The sequence below is a fragment of the Myotis lucifugus genome, unplaced genomic scaffold (assembly GCF_000147115.1).
Source record: "Myotis lucifugus unplaced genomic scaffold, Myoluc2.0 scaffold_381, whole genome shotgun sequence".
Lineage (NCBI taxonomy): Eukaryota > Metazoa > Chordata > Mammalia > Chiroptera > Vespertilionidae > Myotis > Myotis lucifugus.
In genome coordinates this window covers 285,865-312,479 of record NW_005871429.1, presented here as the reverse complement: position 1 = coordinate 312,479, position 26,615 = coordinate 285,865, and the positions used below count along the sequence as shown (strand labels likewise).

The following is a 26,615-nucleotide window of genomic DNA, read 5'->3' as shown; positions in this document are numbered from 1 at the left end:
CTGGTCTCAGGGTTCATCTGCTTTTGGCAGGTACTCACATTTGCCAAATCTTTAACACTTGGGTAACAGACTGTTTTGTTACTCCTTCACCTCACAGGGTGAAACATCCGCCTGCAGGTTAGAACACCCACCTGCAGACCGAAGGATTGCAGGTTCAATTCCTGGTCAAGGGCATGTATCTCGGTTGCAGATTCCTCAGCCCAGGTAGGGATGAGTCGGGGAGGCAGCCAATTGATGTTTCTCTCTATCTCTCTTTCCCTTCCGCCTTCCACCCTTCCACTCTCTAGAGAACAATGGAAAAAATATCCTCGGGTGAGGATTTTTTTTAAAAAGTCAAAAGACAACCCACAAAATGAGAAAAATATTTGCAAATTATATGTCTGATAAGGGAGTAGTATCCAGAATACACAAAGAATTCTTATAATTCAACAGTTTAAAAGAACAATTCAATTTTAAATGGACAAAGAATTTGAATATACATTTCTCCAAAGAAGATATGCAAATGGCCAGTAAACACATGAAAAGATGCTCAACTTCATTTGTCATTAGGGAAATGCCAATGTGTGGGAGGAAGACATTTCCTTCTACCCTTCTAGGTTATCCAGGCCGGTCTAAGAAAAAACTGACATGAGAGAGTAACAAGAGAAAATAACCAAGTGGGATTATATACCCACATGTGGGTTCCCACATACATGAGAGAGTCAGAGACCCCATATACACGAGAGGTTCAAAACAGAAAGGTAAATGAAGTACATGTGACTTCCTGAGCTAAGGAGTGAGGTCAGGAGCCTGAGGCTTCAGAGGGAAAGAAGGTCATTTGCAGGACCATAAGAAGAGCAGATGTTTAGTAATTAGATGTTTTCCATGCCTTATATATAGATCAAAAAAAGTATTTCTGGCCCTAGCCGGTTTTGCTTAGTGGATAGAGCATTGGCCTGCAGACTGAAGGGACCCAGGTTCTCTTCCAGTCAAGGGCACATGCCTGGGTTGCGGGCTTGATCCCCAGTAGGGGGCGTGCAGGAGGCAGCTGATCAATGATTCTCATCATTGATGTTTCTGTCTCTCTCTCCCTCTCCCTTCGTCTCTGAAATCAATAAGAATATATATTTTTTATAAAGTATTTCTGGTGATAACTCTTATTATGGGCAATTTAAATTACTTAAGGGAGAGGTAAAAGTTTCTCTTGAGCCCGCAGGGCCTTGCTTGCCTCCAGCTCAAAATAATCCATGTGCCAAGTAGCACAACTTGGAAAGACATGTCCTGAACTCCTTCACCAATCAAAATTGTCAAGTGGCAATCAAAACCATAATGAGATATCACTTGACACTCACCATTTAGTATTGCTATAATGAAAAAGACACTAACTAATGTTGGTAAGGAGGCAAAGAAATTGAAATCCTCATACACTGCCAGTAAAAATGTAAAATGTTGCTGCTGCATTTGAAAACTGCTTGGCAGTTTCTCAAAGGTTAAACATAGAGTTACCATATGCCCAAGCAATTCCTCCAGATATATATCCAAGGGAATTGAAAATATATATAAACACAAAAACTAATACATAAATGTTAGCAGTATGATTCACAATAGCCAAAAAGGTAGAATCAACCCAAATATTCATCAACTGGTGAATGGATAAACAAAATGTGGCATATGAATACAATAGAATATTATTCAGCAAGTAGAAAAATGAAAAATTAATATATGCTACAACATGGATGAACCTTGAAAACATTATGCTAAGTGAGAAAAGCTAGTCCAGAAGACTGTATATTGTAGGATTCCATTTATGAGTAGGGAAATCTATAGAGAAAAAAAGTGAAATAGTGAGGGACTAGGAGGGGTGTCATTGTAACGATATAAGGAGTAATTACTAATGGATAGGGGGTTCTTTTGGGGAAATGAAATGTCCTGAAATTGATTGTGCTGATAGTTGCACAAACTCTGAATATCCTTCAAACCTTTGAACTATACACTTTAAATGGTTAAATTTTATGGTGTGTGAATTATATCTCAGTAAAGCTGTTATGAAAAAATTTGAGGACCCTAAAGAGTTTTTGTTTATGTGGGTTATATCTGTTAAACATTCACCACATTGGAAATTAGAACATAAACGTTTTAAGTATTTATTTGTTTGAAATAATAATAGACCTATTGGGATATAGCTAGATTGAAAACATTTATTCCACAGACTGGAAATAAAACTTAACTCCTATCACCTTCTGTTATAAAGGGCTTTCATGTACTTGAAATCCTAGTCTTAAAACAAGGGGAAACCTAAGAGGTAATCTAGTCCATTACTCACCACACAGGAACCTCCTCACAGCACTGGGGACAGGTTGAACAATTCTGGTGAGGAATGCTGACCCTTCCCAAGGTATCATAAAAGCTCAAGTTATTTTGACTTGAATTGGATCCTACCTTCCCCGTTCTCCACAGCCACTCTCATTTCCTCATTCTTCTTTATTCAGCCCTCAGGAACAGTAGGAATAGGTCTAGTTCCTCTTCTATGGCATATTTTAAATCAGCGACCCAGTCCTCCTAAACTTTCCTTTTTTCAGTCTAAAAGTACTCAGTTCTTCACCTTTCTGTTTTGTATGGACCCCCTCCACGGATTTTTGTTTGTCTGGTTTGTTTGTATTTGAGTGGGCCAGGTGTGGTCTTTCCACCTCTTTCCCAGTCTTGCTTCCAGTCCCACCTGCTCCTCGCAGTGGTCTGGGTCACCTTTCCCCACTGATTGAATTCTTCTTGTATACCAGGCACCGTACTCTCTAGTGTCATTTAATTCCCAGAAGAACCCTATGAAGTAGGTACCATCAACACCCCCCACCTTTTAAGGCGCTACAGTTTTAGGATGTGGGGTAATTGTATACAGTTAACTACTACCCCAACAAGATTTAGAATAGCTCCCTCACCCTAAAAGTTTCCTAATGCCTTTTTACAGTCACATGTGATTTTTTAAAAATGGAACAATTTTGTACATACTATTTTTAACCCGCATGCTTCTCTTAACAAGTGTTGAATATATTTAAATGGCAATTAATATATTTTTACAAAATAATGTTAATGTCTGCATAGTAGTCCATTAAATGAGTGTTTCATAATTTAACCAATATCCTTTTGTCAGATACCTTTTTTTTTTTATAATGTCCTGCTCCCTGTTCCTGGAATTTTCTACTTTTATTATACTATTCTAGTGGTTTACTTTTCATACCTGATACTTTTTAGTCTGTTGTGTTAACTCTGTGTCCTCTTTGTACCTGTTACGTGTTGGTACTTCCCAAGATTCTGTCTTTCAACCTTCTTGCTTCTAGAATCCCTTCCTAAGTGATAGATTTGCTGCCTAGTTTCACTTTAAACTCTTTGGATCTCATCTCTACCTTTCTGAACACCACAATCCTTATTCCCAACTGTCTACTGGGAATTATTTCCACGTGGATATTCTTCTTGCAACTCAAACTCCACATGTTAAAAACTGAACTATCCCGCCCTACCAGCAATTAAACTATTCCCTTTCCAGAATCTACTTCTCATTATTTTTAAACGTTTACTACCTATTTGGGTTAGTGGAGGTGCTACCCTTTCAATCACTCAGGCTAGAAACCTCCGTCATCGTTGACTCCTCTCCCCACATCTCACACATCCAATCCATGAAGTGCTATGGCTTCTATTCCCAAATGCCGCTCAGCTGGTGCCCTTCCTTTGCACTTCCGCCATTGCCACCCTAGATTCTAGGTCCCAGGACCTCCTGGCTCATCTCCCGGTCCTATTCTGGGCCTCCTTTGATCTGCTCTTTATGTTGCTACCAGAGTTAACTCTCCAAAACATGGAAGAGAAAAAAACTTTTTCCTCTCTTGCCTGAAAAATACGTGATGGCTCCCTATCGCTTACAGACGCAGGTCTAAACTTCCCCGGCGAGCTTTCAAGGCCTGCCCTCCGCGGTTCCCTCCCACTCGGCTTTCCTGCTCGGGTTACATCAGCCACGGACGTTCCTGAACACACGTTCCAGCTCCTGCTCTACCTCGTGCCTACCCAGTCTTGCTGGTCCTTTGCTCTCTCGCCTCTTCCCTGATAGATGTGTGCACTATTGCAGACAAAACAGAAAATCAGCCCTGCCTACTGCTGGGCCTGGTTAGCAAGGTCTCACCTCAAAGGCGGCTGTGGATTAAGAGCCCATACGGATAATCCCGAGTTAGGGAGGGGCTCGGCAGTGAGGGAGGCTAGAATCTCTCTTTACATGTATTTCTTCATAGAGAGAAGCGTTGGGTACGTGCTTGGACGGAACAGTGTTCTCTATTCCGAGGTAAAACTCGCCTCGAGTTCGATAGTGCAGATGTGTCTCCCCCTCAGCCGGACGGGAGCTATTCCCGCAGGTCCCCCATTCTAGAGAATAGCACCGTGAGGCAGATTCAGGAGAGCAGAGCTCTGAGTCAGGCTCCCCTCCCCAGGAGGGGCGACGGCAGGCCTTTGATTCAAAGAGAGAGAGAGGCTGGACGGATAGCACCTCCTGATTGGAGCAGCCGGAGTCAGACAAGCTTGGGGGCTGCTGATTGGCTCCGCCGGAGTCAGGCGCTGTCGGGCTGTTGTAAATGTAAATAGCTCTGTGACCGGTAGTAACCCCGGCGAGAAGGGTGGAGAGGGCGGCCCTGCCTCTCCATTCACGTTTGCTGCGCGAGCCAGGCCCAGACAGGCAAGCCCTTGAGCAGAGGGGGCTGGGCTGGACGAGGCTGGAGGTGGTGTCTTTGCTGATCTTAAGCTTGAGATGAGGGTGAAACACCCACTCGTAGGTCTGAGCCAGGGCTGGCAGCTTCCACACACAGCTGCTTCCTTCCTGCACTTAGCTCTGGCTATTTAAGAGGGTTTAATGGCATGTTCTGTGTGAGGACGGAGGTGCTGGCGGGTGCTAGGAGGGTGGTTTTATGGGCTAACATTAATGGCTGTGGTGGGTGTGCCACAGGGAGATGGGGCCTGTCCTGCCTGTTCCCCGCCACGGAATCCTATTTGTGGAAAAGGCAGGAGGGAGGCAGGGTGTGAGGCCAGAGGGTTCCTGCTGCTGAGCTTTGCCTGATGATAATCTTTCTACTGGAGGCGCCACTTCTATCCTCTACACCAAGGGCTCTGGAAGTAGGGAGGAGGAAAGGAACAAATGGGTGCAAGTTAAAAATAAAGGATGACCTTCACCCACTGTTGGTGGGAATGTAAAATGCAGCAGCCACTGTAGAAAAGTTGGGCGGTTCCACAACAAGTTAAACAGAGAATTGCCACATGACCCCGCAACCCCACTCCTAGCTATCCATCCACATGAATTGAAAACGTACTCAAGTACACACCAGTGTCCATAGCAACACTACTCGTAATAGCCAAAAGGTGGAAGCAACTCAAATATTCATCAACAGATGAGAGAAACCAATCGTGTTATATACATACAATAGAATATTATCTGGCAACAAAAAGGAAAGAAGTACTGATACATGCTAAAATGTGGATGAGCCGTAACCGGTTTGGCTCAGTGGATAGAGGGTCGGCCTGCGGACTGAAAGGTCCCAGGTTCGATTCTGGTCAAGGGCATGTACCTTGGTTGCGGGCACATCCCCAGTGGGTTTGTGCAGGAGGCAGCTAATTGATGTTTCTCTCTCATTGATGTTTCTAGCTCTCTGTCCCTCTCCCTTCCTCTCTGTAAAAAATCAATAAAATATATTTTTTAAAAATAAATAAATATATAAATACAAATAAAATGTGGATGAACCTCCAAAGCATTATGTTAAGAGGAGGAAGCAGACACAGAAGGTCATGTGCTGTAGGGTTCATTTATATAAACTACCCTGAATAGGTAAATCCATAGAGATAGAAAGCAGACTGGTGGTTGCCAGGGCCTGGGAGAAAAGTAGAAAATGGAGAGTGACTGGTTAACAAGTACAAAGTCTTCCTTTGGGGTAAGGAACAGGTTTTGGAGCTAGATAGAGGTAGTGGTTGCAGAACATTGGTGAATGAACTTCAATGTCACTTTAAAATGGTTCATTTTATGTGATGTAAATTTTACTTCCATTTTTATATCTAACACAAAAAGACCGAAGGGGGAAACCTTACTGCTGTCCAGAATTCTCTCAGGAAGGACTAGAACTACGGTAACGAGAAATTCTGAGCCCTCCCCTGCCTTGCACTTTCACTTTCTGCTCATTGCTCATTTGCTGTCGTTGAGCACAAACTCTGAAGCCTGGCCTGGCCCTGGCTACTCACTGCTCCTATGGGAAACGGCCAGAGGGGAGAGGACCTCTCTGGCCCCTCTGAGGCCATCCCAGCCGGGCCCAGAACCGTGGTGAGTCAGCACAGCAGACACTTGGCCTTTGTGAGCTCACTCTGGCTGGGCCGGACTGGATGGGGGAGGGACAGGCCTGGGTCCTGAAAAGGGGCAGGCTCTGCCTCACAGCCCCACTACAGAACCTCCGCTCCTTGGAGCCTGCAATTAAGGCCTGTGGCATTTGCCCCAAAGTCAGTACACAAGAATCAGCTCTTTGCCTGCAGCACAGAAAGTTAACTACAGGTCACCGCTACCGCGCCCTGTGACATTTCGCACAGTTTGGCAGAGAGAATTTAAAACAAGAGATCTTTCAATCATTTTTATCCAGCACTGGTTGTTTAGATGCAGGAGACGTTTCTAAAGAAAAAGATGCCCTGAAGGATCTCTAAACCTGACAGCAGGGTGGAGTATTTGGAAAAGTATAGAGGAAATGTCAAGTATTATGTTTCTACGGTGTTAGAGGAGAGCCTAAAACTCAGGTGTGGTTGAATGTTAAAATGGGTAATCAGGTGGAGTGAGTTGGGTTCTTCCAGAACAGAGGCCACTTCTGAAGTTTAACCTTAATTTATGCATAAATTAAGCTCCCTGCCATTACAACCAGGCTTTGCCTGAGTATAATTAAATATCGCCAGGCGTCTACCTGAATATATGAGGGATTATGCATACTGGGCTATCTAGTTTGTCATCTATTCCACACCCAATATAGAGTCCCTAAAGACAGTTCTCTCTCACAGCTTACTTTCTCTCCAAGTAAACTCAGTTATCTCACCAATAAAATTGGGGCAATACTATCACCTGCTTCTGATACAGTGCGATAAGGCACTGCCAAGCGTGCCGTACAATGCCTGGCTATGGTAAGTGTTACTATCCCTGTGTCCACAGGTCTGCTGCACTCAGAACTTGGACTTTTCTGCATTGAAAGGTTGTTAGATCTGTGTTTATGCGGTGGCCTCAATCCCTTTAACTAATGTAGAATTTGGTAAAGAAAGAATATCATTCCAGACTCTAGTTTATAGCAGCGTGCCTTTTCTCATGTGGCCGATACCTGTCTCCTTGTAGTTTGAGAGTAGAAACCACATCACTGTATAAGAAAACATGGAGTGCTCCTTGATTATATTGGGTTTGAATCTTAGCTATTTACAATTAGTGGTAAAAACATTAAACACATGGAATTTTTTTCTCATACTTTTGAAGTATGGTAGCAATCATCTCAGGTAGAAACTATAGTTTAACTTTAACCCTGCTGTTTGGCTTCTGTACTTATTTGCTTTGTTTAACAATAGACAGGTTATTTTGATTTTATGAATTATATAAATCATCCCGTTCGATTAAATACCCTATTGGTTATGTGAATATCCCATGGGTTGTGGTTATACTAGTCTTAGAAAGCACATTTTCCCTTACCTGGGAAGGACAGCACAGTTATCCCAAGGTCAAAGGGCTCCAGTTAACGTATCCGTAGGTGTTCCAGAGACCCAAAACTGTAATTTAGATAACATGCCTAAGTTTAACCCAGGTTCCTCATTCCAGACCCGAGGGCTCTAGATAATGTGTTTCTGTCAATTCAGTGACCCCAGACCCAAAACTATAATTAACATGCTGCTTCTGCTTCTGTAAACTGCTTTTTTGCAAACCAGGTTCCTCATTCCAAACCTTGAGGTGTAATCAATACCTTTGTGATCCTTGCCTATATAAGTCTGGCTTTGCCACCATCTTATCACTATGAGATTTGGGAAAGCAAAATGGCCCCTCATAGTCCCTGATTGCAATAAATGTGACTCTTTAATTCGACTTCTTGAGCCGTCCTTCTGTGATTCACGGGGTACATTACAACACTTTTTATTGAGATATATTTCATATCCCATAAAATTACCCTTTAAAGCGGGGGTGGGGAACCTCCGGCCCGCAGGGCATATAAGGCTGCGAAATCATTTGGTCCGGCCCTGCCAAGACATTAGGGGTGAGTTAATTAAATGTTTGACCAAATATAGCAGGCTAATTTTTAAGTTGATAATTTAGTGTGGCCCAAGAATGATGCTATAAATATTCACTATACCATTCTTATGTACTTCTTTTATTAGATTTATTTCTATCCACCTATTCTTTTTGATGCTATAAGTGGAATTCTTTTAACTTTATTTGCATAGTATGTTTTTAGTTCATATAAATACAATTGATTTTTGTATATTGATCTTGTACCCTGCAATTTTATTGAACTTGTTCTAATAGTTTTAATAGTTTAATAGTTAGTTCCAATAGTTTTTTTGTGAGGATTCTCTAGGGTTTTTTAATATACAAAATCATGTCTTTTGCATACCGTCATCGTTTTACTTCTTCCTTTTCAATCTGGATGTCTTTTATGTCTTTTCATGCCCCGGCAGTTTTTTTTTTAGGAACTATCTTGGTTTTTCCTCTAGGAAAAACTGGTGGCCATTGGGCATCAGAAATTTGATTCCTGTGCTCTTCCCCATTATTTTCTTACATTATTTTTGTTCTTTGTCCCATGATTAAATCTTGATTATTAAATAGAGCCTCAACCTCTTCATATACCCATACAGAACATGTCAAAAACAAGAATTCACTACTTTGCCCCCACGTGCTATTTTACAATTCACCCTTAAAGGTAAACTCATACTCATTTCTCTTTCCCTCTCAATCTTGAACTCAACTGAACATATTAATCAAGTTTTAAGAATTCTTCCCTTCTTTCTTGGAACTTTTGCATATAGGGATACAAAGACAGCTCCAGGGTGAAATAACAAACATGAGATACAGAATGTCTGAAGAAAGCGTAGCAGTCTGTTTAACCAGAGGGAGGACAGCCAGGTATAAAACAGGAGGAAATGGAAAGTAGCAGAGCTTCGTGAGGATAAATTATTTTAACTTGGATGCAGGTTAATGGGAAATAAAAACACTTGGAAGGAACAGCGCAATTATAGAACTGAAAAAAAAAAAGTCCAACCTGAACATTTTAAGCAAAACAGGAAAAGGGGTGGAAAGCCAGATATTGATGAAGAAAATGCCACCATCGACTTAAGGCCTGGCAAGACCTCAATGAATAGATTTGATTTTGGATGCGTTGAATTAACCTGAGAGAATCTTGCAACCTTACATTAGAAAGGAGGAGGAGTTGGTTCTAGGAAACTCTTAGAAGCCTAAGTATTGGCTCCTGTTGGAGGATAGGGCTTCTTCCAGTTGTAAAAAGTCAGCCTTCTCTTTTCCGCCTGAGGATTCTCAGATAAAGTAGTAAAAGTTAAAGCCTTTTCCACCGTGTGTTTGTCCTTTCTTCCTGCTGTTGTCAATCAGCACTTCCAGGAGCCACCTTACGCCAGGGCTGACCACATTTTGGAGGAATGACCTGGACACCTAGGCTGCCAGATAAAAACCTGCTTTTCCAGAGTGTTTTCCCTGCAGCTCACTTCCTCTTGGGTCCATGTGACCATGTGACACACAAGAGACCTGGCTGGGGCCAAATGCCGGGGCTAAAGTGTCAGCTGGTATTAACGTGGTTGGTTTAATGGCAGCAGACTCCTGGTTTCCTGCTGCCAAGACTGAATTCAACCTAAAGTTACCCTTAGGAAAGACAGGGCGGGTCACTGGGGTATGAGTCAGTCATTGTAGCTTTTACTTCTGTATTACTCTTAAAGGTACAGGAACAGGATGGTGGACCACAGAGATAAGTCCCAGGAGACTTTGAATCACGCCCAAAAAACTCCCAGACACAGTGCAATCAGATTCGTGAAATTTTTATTATGAACAAACACAATGTTAGATAATACAACTAACTTCAGAGTTATTAATAGAAATTATTCCAAAATTATTCTTAGGTCACAAATAACTACTATCCCACATTTAAAAAAAAAAAAAAGGAAAAAATCCCACCCAATCAAGGAACAGGTATCCCGTGTCTGTTTCCATGACAATGAGTTTATGCATTCTCAAATTTTGTCTGGCTAGTTATCTACCACTTATCCAATGGATTTATTCAATTTCTCAGAGAAAACCATATAGATTAATGATAGCATCTGGGACACATGGTTTCTGGTGGACACAAGTTCATGGTGGATACTGCTACTATAAAAATACTCAGGACTTAAGAGAATTTCTCTGCTGAAGGGTCCCAAAATGCTTTATACAAAGCATTAGTCACACCTCAAAACTGCCCTTTGAGGTAGGTCAGTATTATTACCCCCATTTTAACAGAAGGAAAACTGAGGCACATTATTATTAAGTGACTTGCCCAGGGTCACACAGCAAGTCAGTGGCACAGTGGTAAGGAGAGGCCTTGGCCTTAACCACCTGGGTAACGTTGATATCTTGCTTTCTTTAACCTTTCGTGCTGACCCATTTGAGCTATACTTACAGAGAATACACTCAGGATACTAGAAAACCAAGGAGAAAAAGTTTCCATTTTAAATGCTACAAGCATCTTTTAATCTAAAAAAAAAATAAAAAAAATCAAATACATTCAAATTACTTCCACCCTCCATCAAATGTGGGCACTTAAGAAACACAGACCTAAGAAAAGTTTCCAAAATGCAGCCCAGGAGGGAATCCTGCAAACAGCTAATTCTCCGGCCAGGCCCCCCTTTCCACCAGCCACTTCTGCAGGCTCTCGGGTGCAAAGGAACTCCACGGAGGAGCACGGAGGGAGTGAGAGCAGGCTCATATGCAACACTGATTAGAAAACATGTAAGGCACCCAAATAAGTTGTCAGCACACCCACAAAGCAAGGACTGTTAGAAATTCACATGTGATCAGATCCGGGTTTCTGGATCATTAATGCATTATTTGAATTCAGCTTTAGAGTCTTGAGAAGTGTTCCTTATTCAGCAGAGACTCCCCCCCACCCCCCACATACACCAGGGCCCTCAGCCTGAGGACCCCGGTCAGCCTTGTGCAGGGAGGGTCATGGTGTGGGATCAGATCCATGGAACATGATTAGAATAGAAAGATAAAGTTGTTTTTGATCATAAATTATAAAGCAGGCATCTGGTGACCTGTGGAGTTAAAACGATCCAATAGACATTTCCCAGGGGTAGGTGCACAGGTCAGCAGATCGAAACTACAGTGATCTTCCACGAGATTCTTTTCTACTGAGAGGAACAGCTCAAAAGACAAAGATGCCTTTAGACCAGGCTTACCCCTGTAGCCTCTCTCTACTCAGTAAATACAAAAGGAAAGGCCCTCCTCCCTTCCACCATTCGGTTTCAACAGCGCACTGAGCATCTGGTATCATACATTTCCAACCTTGACAGAGAAAAGCCAGGCTTCTGCGTTGACAAACTGAGGTACAGGGACAGGAGTGGTCCAAGGTTCTCAAAACACTGATTTTTTTAAAACTTTTTCCAGACCTCTTCTACACTATTGTCTACCCTAGGCTGTGTTGTGGGGAACGCTGGTTAGTTTGCTGAACAGAGACGCTGTTTAGCAAAGTTCATGGCATCTCAGATCCCGAGTCCCAGCCAAAGCTTTGCAATGTACCCTGGCTCCAGGGAGTGAACAGGGCCTTCTTTCAAGTGAGGCACTTTGGAACTTGCCTTTGTTTCTTGTGCTTCCCAGTGAAGACCAGGCTCCCTCCTACTTCTACCAGCGCTGCAGTCAGCTGGGAGCACGGACTAAAGCTGGGCAGGGTAAATAAGCAAGCAGGGGGCGTCCAGTATGTTCTCTGGTTCTGACCCAGACAGAGGAGACCGAAAACAAACTCCCTTTTGCTCCAGGGCTGGCTCATGGGCATGATGCAAGCATTCGCCCTGGCTGTGCCTCATGAGAGCGCGCCTGCGCCAGCGATGTTGCTGGGAGGGTTTGCCAGCCTTGTCTTGAGTCATCAGTGTGGCAGGGGACAACAGGGCTGTGGGTGGAGAGACTCTGGAGGCCAGGTGAGAGTGGCAGCGAGGGCAACCTTATAAAGAGAAACAGTGGTTCAGTGACCCTGAGCATTCTGTCTGCCTGGACAGCAATAGCCATCACGGCCTCTGAAAACACAAAGGCGGCTGCCTGTCCAGAGAAAAAAGAAAACATCAGGGGAGAGACGGAACCGGTAGGAGAAATGGACAGATTGGGTCGAGCCAGGAACCGATAATCAGGGTGAAGGCTTCTACTTGCCCCAGGCAGTCCTATCCTTTAGGCTAGATCAGCGATTTTCAACCGTGGTGCCACAAGCATTTTTAAAACATGCAACACCTGCCTATGTAGTCAGGAGCACTGACCTCTTTTTCCTTAGATTGTCAAATAAAAAAATGACAACAGCCAACACAACAGTAGCCGTCTGGTGTGAATCACTCAAAAGTATACCTTTTTTTTTGTTGTTAGATTGGCAAAAAATATTTTTTGGTGTGCTGCAGAATTTTAGTCATTAGTTTATGTGTGCCATGAGATGAAAAAGATTGAAAATCGCTGGGCTACCTGTTAACAGAAGAAATGAGTGAAATAGTCTGACACTATGGCGAAAAGCCTTCTAGTTTTTATTTATTCCAAGGAGAAATGGGAGTCAATGAATGAGCCTAACAACTAACTTGTTTGGATAACCAGCTTTCCTATTATGACACCCAGGAATTTACTTGGTAAGCTTCTGAATCCAAATCCCCAGACAATGCATTCTCAAAGTCCTTCTTCTGTAAAATAATCTCTCAGGAACTGCCACAGACCCTGTTCTTCAGCCTCTCCATCCCCTGTCCTCTTCTTCAAGCATCCCTCTTTCAGAGGGAAATACTCTGAGTGAATTATTTAATATTCTAAGCAAAGTATATCTGTATATATATATATGTATCTGTTTGACCTACCTCCTAAAATCCTTCCTTTTTTGGAATGCTCACCATTATACCACCAATACATTCCTTTTTTGGATGTCTGGAAATGCTGCAGCTACTTTGTTACTGAGTAGAGCTGACCAATATCCCAAGGGTCAGATGGCAAAGCAGAAAGATGAAAGAATTTTGATAATTCCATGAGTTGCTGGATTCATCAATTCTGGAAACAACCAACCTCAAGACTTTCTGATATATGAAATAAGAAATTTTCCTGTTATTAAAGGAAAAAGAACTCCATTGAAGATCATTTGTATTACAAACTAAATGCTTCTTCTTTATCTCTAGCCTAGAGTCTACTGGGACCTAAGATTTGCTTCTGTGGTCTCGCATTGCCAAGCTCCATGGCCATTCCCTACTCACAGTCAGGAGAGAAAGGAAGCATGCTGGGTGGTGGGGCTCAATGTCCGCAGTAGGCAGGCAGCTGTATGTTTGGTCACATCAGGAGCTTCTTCTTGCTTTGTTTCCCACCTTACGTACCATGCATGCTAACTCTCTCCCCTGACAATTTACCTGCTTTAGAAGCTTTGTGCTAAATAAAGTTGTTTTTCCATTCCATCTAGCAAAAGTCTGAAATGAAAATAGCTAATAGGGGTCTTCCCAGAAGATGTCAAATCTCTAGCTTGAGCCACCTACCTTGAAGCTCAGAACATCTCAAGGAAAGAGTTATCTGGGGCAAAACCACTAGTTTTGGATGACAGAAAGGTTGTCTAGACTTCAGAAGCTAGACACCCACCAATGAATGCCTCACCAGCTGCTTGTCTGGGAGGCAATGAGGGAGAAGAGAAAGGAAGGTGACAGGAAAAAAGCAAAGAAAAGGACAATGGGTCTAGAAGACAGGGAAGAAAAGAGAAGAAAGAAGAGTGTCAGCTTAGCATCATGAAGGCAGAGTTGTTGGCTTTCAATACTTTTGAATTTTAAAAGAATACTGGAATGGGTTAACCTCATCATCTTTAGCATTCTGGTAGCATTATTCAGTAGTTAATAAAAAGAACATTAAAACTCTGCCTGGCTGGCTTTTGGAAAGGAGAACGGAGGACCCCAAACTCAGCCACTCTTGTAGCTTCCATCTCCAGTTCTTTTAATCTTGGCCAAGACGGCCGCCTTGGATACTTTCTTCCGGTCGTAAGCCAGACCGAGGGCAGCCATGCAATCGATGAAGAATGTGGTCAGGTTGATGTGCCAGCGGTACTCACTGGTGGAGTAGTCATAGGGAAAGGAGTGATGGTAGTTGTGGAAGCCCTCACCTGAAACAAAAAACAAAGAAAAAAGTTATGGCGCTCTCCGGTGAATTGCTGTCTTCCTGATCTTGGAACATCAGTTACCGAGCAGAGTACCTGAAACCTAGCAGATACTTGCTGCTGTTGAATGAATGAATGAAACTAGTCTCTTCTACTCTGAACCAAATAGATCCACTCAGAGGCTTCTTAAGAAACACATGGGGAGCCCTGGCCAGTGTTTCTCAGTGGTTAGAGCATCCATCCTCGCATCAAAGGGTCTCAGGTTCCATTCCCAGTCAAGGGCATGTACCTGGATTGCAGGTTCGATCTCCCTGTTGCAGCGGGAGGCAGCCAATCAATGTGTCTCTCTCACATCGATGTTTCTCTCTGTCTCTACCTCTCTTCCTCCTCCCCTCCCTTCCACTCTCTCTAAAATCAACGGGGAAATATCCTTGGTGAGGATTAAAAAAAAAAAAGAAAGGAAGAAACGAATAGGGAGACCTTGGTCACCCATGGCTTTCTGGGAGCCATTGTGCGAGGACTGGCAGTTTCTCTCAGAGGATAAGATGACTAAAAAGAAACTATCACTGGAAATGGATTTTAGAATGAAAAATCCCAGAGCTTCACTAAATACTGGTCTGAGATCTTCAAGGCTGTGTGTGTGTGTGTGTGTGTGTGTGTGTTAGAGTGGGAAGAGGAGAGAGTCCAGAATGAAGAACTTTTGCTGTGTTTCTTACAAAGGTGAGCAAGAGAGTACACCTGCACGGGAACTGCCTACAAGCGTGTGAGAGAACAACAGAATTGGGCAGCAACAGCCGAAAGTCAGAAGAAAGGAGGCCCAGCCCAGGGGCTCGAGTGTCCTCGGCCACTACTAGCTTAGTAGACTCTGACCTCGAATTCTTTGAGCTTTGACCCTGGTGTGGTGGTGATGCAGAGAAAACAGAAGCTCTCTGAGGGAGTCAGAGGCAAAATGCTTAGAAACTCCCTTTAACTTCTGAGACGAGATGGAGGAAAAACAAAATTCTGGGTTCAGGGTAATTTCTGTAATGGAGAAAACTTTGGCAACTCCACAGAGAGGTCTCCAACCACTGGCAGAACTCTTTTTTCTGAACCACATTCAACAATAACAATACTGACCCTTATGAGGCTGGGGTAAAGCCGGGTAAATAATAGCTAGTAAAAGAGCATATCGAGTCCTTTGAAGATAAAAGAACCTCAGTAGAGCCATAATGATATTAATAACGAGCAAGTAGAGGAAGTCCTGCAAAGTCAATGACACCATCCAAGGCATCTCAGGTGTGTCCTCTGTGACATGGGCTCTCTGTGACAGTGTGAACTGAGGAGGAGGATGGAATGATCCCACGGCTAAAGGTACTGACAGAGGACTTCTCATTTCCATAAATGGCTTTGCACCAGGCTCCATATAAAGCACTAACTAGGCCTATACTTATCAGATTGAAAACTGAATCAGACACACACATAGCCAAGTGAGGGGGTGAGGGTGGGAAGAGAAGGAGAGTCAACAGGGAGAAGAAGGACAAGACTTTGCAACTGGGGCAGCAAGATACAGCCCAAGAAAGGCTCAAGGGAGGTCAGCTTTGGCAGAGAGAAGATGAGCATGTGACTGTGGGGGAGGTAATTCAAGAAGAAAAGATTAGAAAGGCAGGAAGCGAGCTAGAGAACAAAAGGGGAGATGATAAGGAAGGAGAGCAGCAGGTACGGAGAAATAAATAACTGAGACAAAATAAGATATTGGGAGCCACTTTGTTTTTTTGTGGGGGTTGTTTGGTTGTTTTTTTGCACAAGGGAGCCACTTGGAACTAATGGTCAGAAAGAGGCTGCAGTTAGGGAAGCTCACTATAGACCCATTTGCAGTACAGGACAAATCTCATTCCAGAAACTTCCATTTCTATGAAAATCTCAGACTTATGGGGCCTAGGTGATTTATTTCAAACGTGGTTCAGAGTAAAAACATGCACGATGGTGCCTGAAAGTTAACAAGACTGAGGGAAAAATACTATTTGAGTACAGACAGTACCTAGTGCACGATGGTGCCTGAAAGTTAAAAAGACTGAGGGAAAAAATACTATTTGAGTACAGACAGTACCTAGTGAAGATGGTCAGGGTTGAGACTATAAAGAGAAAAGGGTGAATTTAGGCCAGGATATGCATAAGCACGCGGAACAGTGAGGGTGCCTAGTTATATTGTGTAACCAATAGTACTGATCAACGGTGAGGAACAAGAGGCCACTGGGTTTCCTTAAGGAAGGCTAATTCCAGGCCTTAGTGATGGTCTCTATTTAGCTGAAAACAGTGACAGAAAAAACAACTGGAGACAGATAGTAGAACTCGGGCTATTAGAACTCAAATTATAGAGAAATAACTCCATGAATAGCAAGCATTAGATCAGCCAGCAGGCACTTGTGATTAAACTAACTGCTTTATCAGGGGTTCCCTAAGCCACTCTTAGCACAGAATAAAGCAGAAGAGAGAAAAATCAAGGACAGGAGACGAGAATGGTAGGTGGTGGGGAAGGGCCACCAACAGTTGCTTTGATGCCCTTCTGATTGGCATCACCAGGCAGTCAGGCATGGCATACACTTAATGTATGGCCTATCTGAGTATAGCAAAAAGATATAAAAGAGAAGCTTACTGAATTAAATTACAAGTATTAATTCTACATTTGATATGACATATAGACCACCAGGCATATTGGCCACCCTGAGGGCCCTATTCTATTTATATCGATTTATACATTCCCTACAGTCCAGCCCTGGAAAAAGGAAAACCCAAAGAGGCTCATTATATATAACATTTGGGAATTGTTCAAGAACCTGGAGTCAAAGGCATTGTTATATTTTACCTTTCCTTTCTATATAAGACTTGTTGCCTGGCTCTCAAGAGTTTGCTAATATATTTCCCCTTAGTTCTAGGGTGGAAAAACAGATAGAAAGTGGTCATAAAACAAGTTAATCGGGTTTTTCTGGTTCCCAGCCTAATACCCAAACAGCAGACCCCTAGATGTGGTCTGGCCGTGGACTGCTGACTTACCCACAGCTCCCAGTGAAACCAGGATGTTCTCCCGCGGGTTAATGTTCTTGTCGTAAGGGCGATATCCGTAGAGGTGGGCAGCACTGTTCACCAGCCAGGTGGCATTGAGCACGATGGCGTACCGCAAGAAAGTGGCAACGTACAAGCTGTGCTGGAAAGTTTCACCCCAGAAATACCAGGGCACAAGTGTGGGCAGGATGAAGCACATCAGCAGGACAGCGGGCTTGTAATGCCTGCATTGAGAGACCATACACCGAGTCAGCAGAGGACTCAGACCTACCCCGATTTCCATCATCACTGGGTTGGGCTGTCTCTTTCCTTCTACAGAGTGAGGACAGCATGGCAGGAAACAGAGCAAGAGGAATGGGGTGGGAAATCTTGTGAGAATGTAGTGTCATTATCTCACTTTTTAGATGAGGTAATGAGGGGTTAAATGACTTTTCTAGGATTGCACCACAGGGAACCAGTGGAGCAAGGACTGGAATGCTGATCTCCTGATTCGAAAGTCATTGTGTTTTTTTTTTTTACTATAGCATAATTTCATGTGGGTAAAATAGGCAAGGTCCAGATGACAAATGAATACACTGAGCTCTCCTGCCCAGGCTGTTTTTCCATTCTGTCTTTGGGCTCCTTTCTCTTTCCAGCCAGTGTTCTTTGCAGAGGCCATGTTTAGTGTCTTGCCTCCATTTCCTGCCAGCCATCCTCTAACCATTCCTCTTCTTTTCCCTCAGGATCTTTGATGCCTCCAGGTCTCCAGTCCTCTGAAGGTCCTGCCCCATTATTCAATCTCTCCTTGAAGGTAAGGAGACCTGGCCATTGACTTGATTTCCTGAGTCTCTTCTGCAGTCAAGCCTTATGCTCTTATATCATTGGTATTCCTGCACCAACTCCTTTCCATTCTTGCCACTGCTTCCCTAGCACTGGATCCTCACTGCCTCCTAACTTGTGACCCTGCTTCTCACCTCTCTGGCTCAATGGTTTCTTCACCTGTCATGAAAGTCATCTTTCTGAAGCACACCTCCAACCATCACAGATTCCCAGTCAAAAAACTTGTAATGGTGTCCCATTGCCTATCAAATTAAATCCGAAGTCTGCTTGTAATGGCACCAGTCTCCCTCTCTAGTCTTAATCCTACCACACCCTATACTTCAAGCAAAAGGACTCTGTTGCTAGAACATACTGCAGGTTTAGATCATTCTGTTCTGTTTGTACTGTTTGTCCCTCTCCCCTGGCACCTGTGAAAATCTCTACCCATCAGTGGATTCCAAAGCTACTTTCTTCAAACCGTTCCCTGTTGCTCCCCACTATGCAGTCTCCCTCTCCTTTGTGTCTCTTCCTGGTACAGAAAACATTTTGCCATGTATCATACTTATCGGACACTTGGCTTATCCTTTCACTCGCCAGTAGGCTACGAACTCCTTGAAGGTAAGGACTATGACACAGTCATCTTTGTATCCATGACTTCCTAGGTCAGTAAACATTTGTTGAATTTTTTTTTATATATATATTTTATTGATTTTTTACAGAGAGGAAGGGAGAGAGATAGAGAGTTAGAAACATCGATGAGAGAGAAACATCGACCAGCTGCCTCCTGCACACCTCCTACTGGGGATGTGCCCGCAACCCAGGTACATGCCCTTGACCGGAATCGAACCTGGGACCCTTCAGTCCGCAGGCCGACGCTCCATCCACTGAGCCAAACCGGTTTCGGCAACATTTGTTGAATTTTATTGGTTTAATTAAGAAGTTCAGAAAGAATAATATTCTATGGCTGTAGACTTGGGGACTATTAAAAATTAGGGTTTAAACTATGATTTTAAAATATACAAACCCAGTACATTTCTCAGCTTATGTTTGTAAGTCCTAGGAGAAAAGGGGGGGGGTCCCCCAAACACCAAGTGCCCAGCTCCATCCCCACTGCACTCACCTCCTCTGGAACATCAGCAGCTTCTCGGCTTTTAGGTCAGACAAGTCTAGCAAACCACCCTTCTCTTTGACAGCTGGGTGTTTGCGCACAAGCAGCCAACCCACATGGGAGAAGAAAAAGCCACGCCGGGCATTGTGGGGGTCAGCATCTGTCTCTGAAAACTTGTGGTGAACACGGTGATCTCGGGCCCATTCATAAGCATCATTCTGGAGGGACAGAGAAGAAGACTGTAGGCCTGAGGAGAGACACCCTCTTAGGGGAATCCCAGTGGATGGACCTCTTCAAGAGCCCATAGCTCTCAGCCCAACCTCACAAAATACCCAGGAGCCGGGGATCCAAAGGAGGGTCACAGAGTAGCCTCCTCTTTTCCCCCAACTTGCCACTGAAGCTTAATTGGAAAAGCAACTTCAAGTCCCAGGACCACATGAATAGGGCTGGTTGCTTCATAAAGATTATACAGTGGGCGGAATGGAGATAGATCAAACAATTTCATCAGGAGGGAACATTGAAATTCCTCCAGCAAGAAATGCTGGAAAAGGCCTTCCTGGGGTGCCTAATCCCTGGGCAGGGAGAACAAGGCAGACAGCCTTGCATCCTCGGGCCCTGGTCAGTGGATAAAGCTGCAGGGAGCTTCATTCTGAAGCCTTGGGAAGAGACCGCTCACAACTCAGCGAGACCAGGCACATAAATCGCGAGCGTGGCCACATTCCCAAATGACCTCTGGGACTCTTTCCATCCCTTACAGAATGTGTCAATATCTCTTTCTTACCTTCGTCCCAATATCAGGAGCCCTCAAGGTATAAAGTAACATGGCACAGATGATTATGTAACTACGGTAAATACTTGGAATATTGCCACGAAGAAGGGAACAAGTTCGGTGGCTTCTTTTTTTCCCTCTGCTCCAAGCTAAGCCCCACATCACAACCGATCGGTTGCCCATTGCCACCACTTAATAGCTGTGCGTTCCCTTTCCCCAGTTTCCCTCATTCTATCTCTGCTATAAACTTTCTGACTCAACAAACCTCCATACTTGACTTAGCCAGCCTGGCAGCCCAAGGCAGGACCACATGGCTGGTCTCCCTAACCTCTCCGTGACATAATTTTCTCATCTAGAAAATGGGAATAAGAATAGTACCCACCTCCGAAGAGAATTTAATGAGGGAATCTATGCCAAGTGCTCAGAATAGTACCAGGCACATACTCAGCGCTATAAGTATTTGCTGTCATCGCCGGAAAACAGAATTCCTGAGCCTGTGAAACATCCACTTCAGTCCCCCCATGGTGGAGCCCTAAGCTATTCACCTAAAATGGTGAGTCTATTGTCCAGTGCCTACCCAGGAAATCAGCCGCATAAACTAAGGCTCCTGCCTTGTAGACCCTGAGGATGAAGGACCCCAACAGCCAGACTGTGTGGTAACAGAGGAACCTGAGGAATAGACAGGAATAAGTATTTCCTAGTTATCTCCTATTCCTCTTTTCTAGACTCAGAACTGTGCTCATGTTTTATGGACCTAAGGACTGGGCCTGCACCTGAGGTGACCTCCCGGGGAGAGGAGAGTGAAGTGGTTGTCCAGGTGTTGCTCCTCTCAGGTGCTGATCTCCTCCATCCGCCCTGGTCACTGACAGAGTGGAGGGAAGGGCTGAGCAGAGCCGGCTTCCTACCTGGAATGCCATTGTGTTGGCGATGATCAAGAAGACCCGCAGGGGCAGCCGAGCTTTGTAGCTCCGGTGACTCCACAGGCGGTGGGCTCCTGCTGTTATACCCAGGGCACTGATGATGTAGTAGAAGAACCCTGCCAGGCGGACACAGTGAGAGGTCAATAATCTGGAAAAACGTTCACACGTGGATCTCTGTATGTTGGCTGTGTCTTCAGAGGCATTGGGTGAGGATCTGCTTTTCCCTGAAGTGCAGACACACCTTGGCCTCTTAGGTCTCTCCTATTTTATTACTTGGAAAAAAAACCCATCACCCCTCACCCTCTCCACCTAGGCATTGGAATAAGCTAAGAAGTTTCAGGAACTTTATTGGTTTCAGAGAGGAACGGAGAGGGAGAGATAGAAACATCTATGATGAGAGAGAATCACTGATCGGTTGCCTCCTGTGTGCCACACACTGGGGATCAAGCCCACAACCCGGGCATGTGCCCCATCCAGGAATCGAACCGTGACCTCCTGGTTCATAGATTGGCACTCAACCACTGAGCCACGCTGGCCGGGCTGTTTCAGGAACTTTAGGAAGGCAGGACAGAGAAGAGAGAGCTTGCTACCCAGCCACTGGTCACTCTCAGGCATGAGGACTATCTCAAGTCCCATCTCCTTTGAACTTCAGCTAAGCTTCCCCCAGTTTTTCAGGACCACAGACCACTCCTACAGAGCTTGGGACCCATAAGCAGGGGCGGTCTTCAACAGTTTAACAGTCAGTATAGTCTGGGCACTCATCCATCCAAGGGGCTCTGGGTCCTAGAGGACACTCAGGGGCTCAGAACTATGGCTATTGACCAACTGGTACAAAAGCATTAGCAGGCAGTGTGACCACATCAGGGGACATAGCTGCCCTACACATAAGTCATATCTGCACAGCTTAGCTAAGAATTTTATATCCTCTGATTTTCTGGATCCTTTGAATGGCCATAGCCTCACTTTGCAGTTGAAGAAAAAGACGCTCAGAGAGGTTGTGTTTAACTATGGTCACAAGGCCAGTAAGCAATGGAGCCGCAGTTTGAAACTAAAAGTTCTGTCAACAAGCATTCACGTTCCAACTATACCAGCCAGCTCCCCAGGATATGTACATAGTTCCTGTGTCTCTCTTTTGCCACACCCCTCTGTCAGCTCCTACTCTCTCAGGCAAGGCTAATTTTAGCTGATGGTGGGATATGCTCAGAGCTGTTGGTGGAAAACCCCAGCGCTGTCCTCCCTCACCTTCCTGGAGGCCTGCCAGCTCAGGAGGTGCCAGCTATAATCTCTAACGGGGCAGTGGGTTGCTGGGTCTACCCATCTTCCTCTGTTCAGTAGCTCTAGGAGGCAGGGGCTAAGGCCTTGGTAGAGCAGTTGACTGTTGACAGTGTTTCATTCCTAGGGATACAGCTCAAAACAATGGGTCCTCAGTGGCCACAGAATTTAGTTGCAGTTGGAGACACCACACATTGTAACAAATTGTCCTGTGTTCTTCTCCAGCCACAGATAGCAGTTTCCTAAACAGCCCCCCCCTCCCCTACCCTATCTTCCTCCACCCTATCCTATTCCTCCTACAGGATCCCCGGGAGAGCGTGGAGCCAGAGTCCATCCCAATGAAAGTTCTGTCTCTAATCCCTTTGCTACATGATTTGCTGGCCTTAAGCCATGTGACTATATCCTCCCAGTTGCAAAATCTACCTGCATCGGCAGCTGGAAGAATGACAGTTGAGCCACAACCACAGAATCAACAAGGAAGAAGAGAAATGGCTTTGGGCAAGAAAACAGAAGCACTTGGCTCTGAATGAAGAAAGCTCCTAGGGTTGTTTCATGCCACAGATGACCCTGTGAGTTAACTCAGAAAGCACTTAAGATCCCAGCATTAACAGGGGAATTGGGAAAAGAATCCAAGCACTCTAGTCTAGTGCCTTTTCTATCAGCAGCTCTAAGCCTGTCAGCTAGAAGGAGGCTCGCTCTCTACTAGTGTCCAAATTGATGGTTAAGCAAAATCTCACAGCTTTGGCCCTCAGAGAAGGGAAATTTTGCCCCTCGGCTCTCAGTGTTGCCAGAGATATGCCTTCAGGCTGCCCCTGAGGGCCCTTCTGGGAGGCTCTCTAAATTGCTCAGTCACAAGAAATGCTGTAATCACAACCAGTTGCTACTTTAACACTGTCCTTGGGGATAAAAGAAAAGGCTGAGGCCGAGCTCCTAAACTCTAAAAGTGGGGCCCCTGATGGTCCCTCTCTCTTTTTTGTTTCTTAAAACAGGAGTTCTGTTATCCCCATACCAGGATGGTTATCAGTCAGCTAAGCCATCCGCCACAAGGCCCAGGGAAAGGAGTACAAAAGGTCACCGTCCAGTCTCTGTGTGCCACATTTCTCTGCCCAAAGGCACGTGGGCAGGGCACATGAAGGGAGTGGGCACAGCCTTGGATTGGGGATCGCACTCTGCCCCCTGCTCCAGCAGCCAAGGGTGGGGAGCAAGCAGAAGCAGTCTGGTCAAATTCTGGCCTTAACCAGGCCTACAGGGAGTGCTGAGGCTGGAAGGGACTCCCTTTTTGGGTAGGAAGGTGGAGAACTGAAGTTTGGCTGGGATCTCAGAGGGGCTAGAGAACAGATGTGACCCTCCCCTCACAAAGAGAAGAGCCTTCCTGGTCTGCAGAAGAGCTGATCCTGTGCCTGCGCAGCCTCAGCAATGAGACACCTGTAACCTAAGGAGCGCTACCTTCCTGATCCTAAAAAAGTACTGTTGTCCCAGTTTGTACCTGGAAAGATGGAGATCCTGAGAGAAGGGGTCTACCCAGTTGCGTTTCACTGTCTGAGGCACTGAGAGGATTTCCCAACACGAAGCTCTAGGGACCAGATCCCACCACCTTTAGATGTAGGAGGTCCTGGGAGAATCAGCTAACACTTGGCCGACTAGCCCTTCTACATAACTATCCGCCAGAGTGCAGCTCTCAGCAAGCACCCCTCGCCCGAGACTCCTCTGGGAACCCTAACCACCCTGGGAGAATGGCCGTGTGGGGCCCCTGGGTCCTTAGAGTTCCCTAATCTCCCCCCGCCCCCCCAACTCAGGCTTACGGTGGCAGAGGTGAAAACGCCTGCAAAGCGCATGTGTGTTGCCAGGGGGCAGGGCCCTGCTATCAGCTCATACCCATGGGTCCCTGAAAAAGCTGAGCTAAGGGCAGGTCAGGGACGGAATTGGTCCTGCCTCCCTCACTGCAGCAGCCTCAAGGCCGGGGCTGCTTGGGGCTCTTTTCTGGCCTGGCCTGGCTGTCCAGGCAAGGAGCAACCTCCTGGCATCAGGGGTCAGGAGCTGAGCAGCTAGATGGGGAGTGGGACGTGAAACGTTGCTCCCACCTTATTTCAATCAAAGGACTTTTTCCCCTGAGTGGTGCATACAGTGCCCGGGAGACCTGCGGGGAGTCGCAGAGCACCACACCTGTTTAACTTGGTTCCTACAGGAGCTTCGTCTTTCTCTCTAACAAAGGAGGCTGGTGGGCCAAGGGTCAGGGCAAACACTTTTATGGGTAACCACCTCTCGGTTCCTCCCCCTCCTCTCTTCCTGAGCAGTTTCTCTCGCTGTCCCACGACTGTGCTCAGCATATACCCCTGAAACCACTGGTCTCATCCCATGCTCCCAGCGAGGGGCCTTGATTCTTGTGTGGATGGCGGGGCTGGGACAAGCTGCCCAGCAAATGGCTTGAAACAGAAAAGCTCTTTCAGGGAAGCTGCCTCTCTGGCACAGGTGCACCCACTTCAAAGCCTGCAGCACGTGGTCTCAGGGCTCCCTCCCCCGCACCCATGTGAAAAGACCCCCGGCATGGCCACTCCCGCCTCCCAGTCCCCCTAGCCTCTGTTCCCAGTCCACTCAGCCTCTGGGAACCTGTAGGGGCCGGTCCTTCCGTTCCAGGTAAGCTCCTATCTTATTAAAGGGAGGAGAGAACCTGGCGTCCCGGGTCAGGAGGTCAAGAAACACTCTTACCCCAGAGCCAGGTGTAGACCTTGCAGGTGGGGATCAGTACGATCCCATACAGGGCGCCCAAGTGTAGCAGAGACATAAGGATGATGTTCCGCCACACGTACTCCAGCTTGGGCCTCGGGCCCTCCTTATCCTTGTAACTTGGGTCGTAGATGTCGTCTTTCATTTCAGGGCGGATGTCTTCCTCCACGTGCAGGAGATGCTTCTCCGAGCTGCCTTCTCCATTCTGCACGATCCTGGCGGGAGGCTCTGTGATGGTGGTGGTGGTGGTGGTGGTGTAGGAGCTAGACATCTGGAAGGGAGAGGCAGCGGAGGGTCAGGAGAGCGGAGACGGCACGTGGAGGGAGCAGGGGCCACGTCACTCTCCAACCCAGCGGGAGGGAGCGTGAAGGATCGGCACAGACCCTGCCCCAACACCCGGGGTAGCGGAAGGCGGAGTCCACCCCAGAGGGAAGAAAAGGAAGTCCCCGGGAACTACGCAGAGAGCCCGGGGAGGGGGTGAAGCCTCCAGGTGAAGGGGCAAGAGGAAGGAGTGAGACACTTTCACCCAGGCGGACACACAAAGGAACTCCCGCAGGCACACAGACAGAGGCAAGGGTGCCGGCACGACCCGGGTTTTCTTTTCAGCTTAAGAAACAAAAGTTCGGAAACCAAGTCCCCAAATTACAATGCAGATGCCCAACAAATGAAGGCAGTTCAACTCGCAAAAGATGGCTCTGTCCCCGCGGGGATCTCAACTCCTCCATCCACGCGAGTCACCCAGGAGCCCGGCCAGCTCCGGCGACCCCGCGCTCTGGGAGCCGGGGAGCCAACGCCGGGCAACTCACCTCCTCCTGCAGCAAGTGGGCCGGCATCGGGGCTCTCGGGTGCCTGGGGTCGCTCTCCCCGGGCGGAGGCTGCGGCGTGGAGTGCGGGGCAGTCGGGGCAGCGGAGAGATTTCGGTGGCTGAGCCCGCGTCTGCGCTCGGAGGGTGGCCGTGCGCGCTGGGTCGGGGTCGGTGAGCCCGCTGTGCGTGGAGCTCCCACGGCCGCGGATTTAAAGGCTGGAGCTGGCAGGGGATGAGCGCGTCCCGTATTTCCTCAGACGCCTTTTATTCGCTGCCAACAGGGGCAAAGTGCGCAGAGCTGGCTCGCGGTGGGACCCCCGCATGGGCGGGGAGGGGAGGAGACAGAGGCGAGGCGTGCTAGGGGCCGGACCCGCAAAAACTGGATGCTGCAGACATACCGCGGCTCGGCCGCCGCAGCGCCAGCCCCCGGGGAAATGCTAATGGGCTTCTGTAGACTCTGGAGCGCCATTGGCCAGAGGGAATTTGGTGCCACCTCGTCCTGCCGTTGCCATTGGCTCGGCGCAATCTGCTGTTCCCTCTGCCGCGAGCTCCTCGCTCCCCCTCCCATCCCTTTCTTCTCCGCTTCTCTTCCTCCGGCCGCCCGGCCTCCCGGCCCGGCACCCCGCGGCCTCGGAGGCGCTGGGGAGCTTTCTCTCTGCAAGACCGAGAGGACCCCGTCCGGGAGCGGGGGGTGGGCCCCCCAGCACTTCGCGAATGGAGGGGCCCTGGGGAAGTTTCACAGGAATCAGTAGAGAAGCCGTGGGGGTGATCACTACGCACAACTGCATTCTGCTCTCCCTCCCCTTCCCAGGGACGCGCGGGGAGAGAAGACGTGGCT

General features: G+C 46.5%; 1 protein-coding gene across 1 annotated transcript; it reads right to left on the bottom strand.

The window, feature by feature from the left end:
- Positions 1-10,025: 10,025 nt before the first annotated feature.
- SCD (stearoyl-CoA desaturase) lies at positions 10,026-26,182 on the bottom strand. The gene is made up of 6 exons (XM_006101722.3): positions 25,779-26,182; positions 24,955-25,243; positions 20,962-21,092; positions 19,300-19,505; positions 17,373-17,605; positions 10,026-14,348 (listed from the first exon to the last, which is right to left on the bottom strand). Exons 1-6 carry the CDS (start codon positions 25,803-25,805, stop codon positions 14,149-14,151), a joined length of 1,086 nt encoding a protein of 361 aa, XP_006101784.1. The 5' UTR covers positions 25,806-26,182; the 3' UTR covers positions 10,026-14,148.
- Positions 26,183-26,615: the final 433 nt, after the last annotated feature.

Bases quoted from the DNA above. Each gene is read 5' to 3' on its own strand.
- SCD (XM_006101722.3), bottom strand. From the start codon at position 25,805: ATGCCGGCCCACTTGCTGCAGGAGGAG. The intron at 21,093-24,954 runs GTAAGAGTGTTT...TCCGCCTGGCAG, and splicing joins GGTCTACACCTGGCTCTGGG to GGTTCTTCTACTACATCATC. The intron at 14,349-17,372 runs GTAAGTCAGCAG...TTTTTGTTTCAG, and splicing joins GGTTTCACTGGGAGCTGTGG to GTGAGGGCTTCCACAACTAC.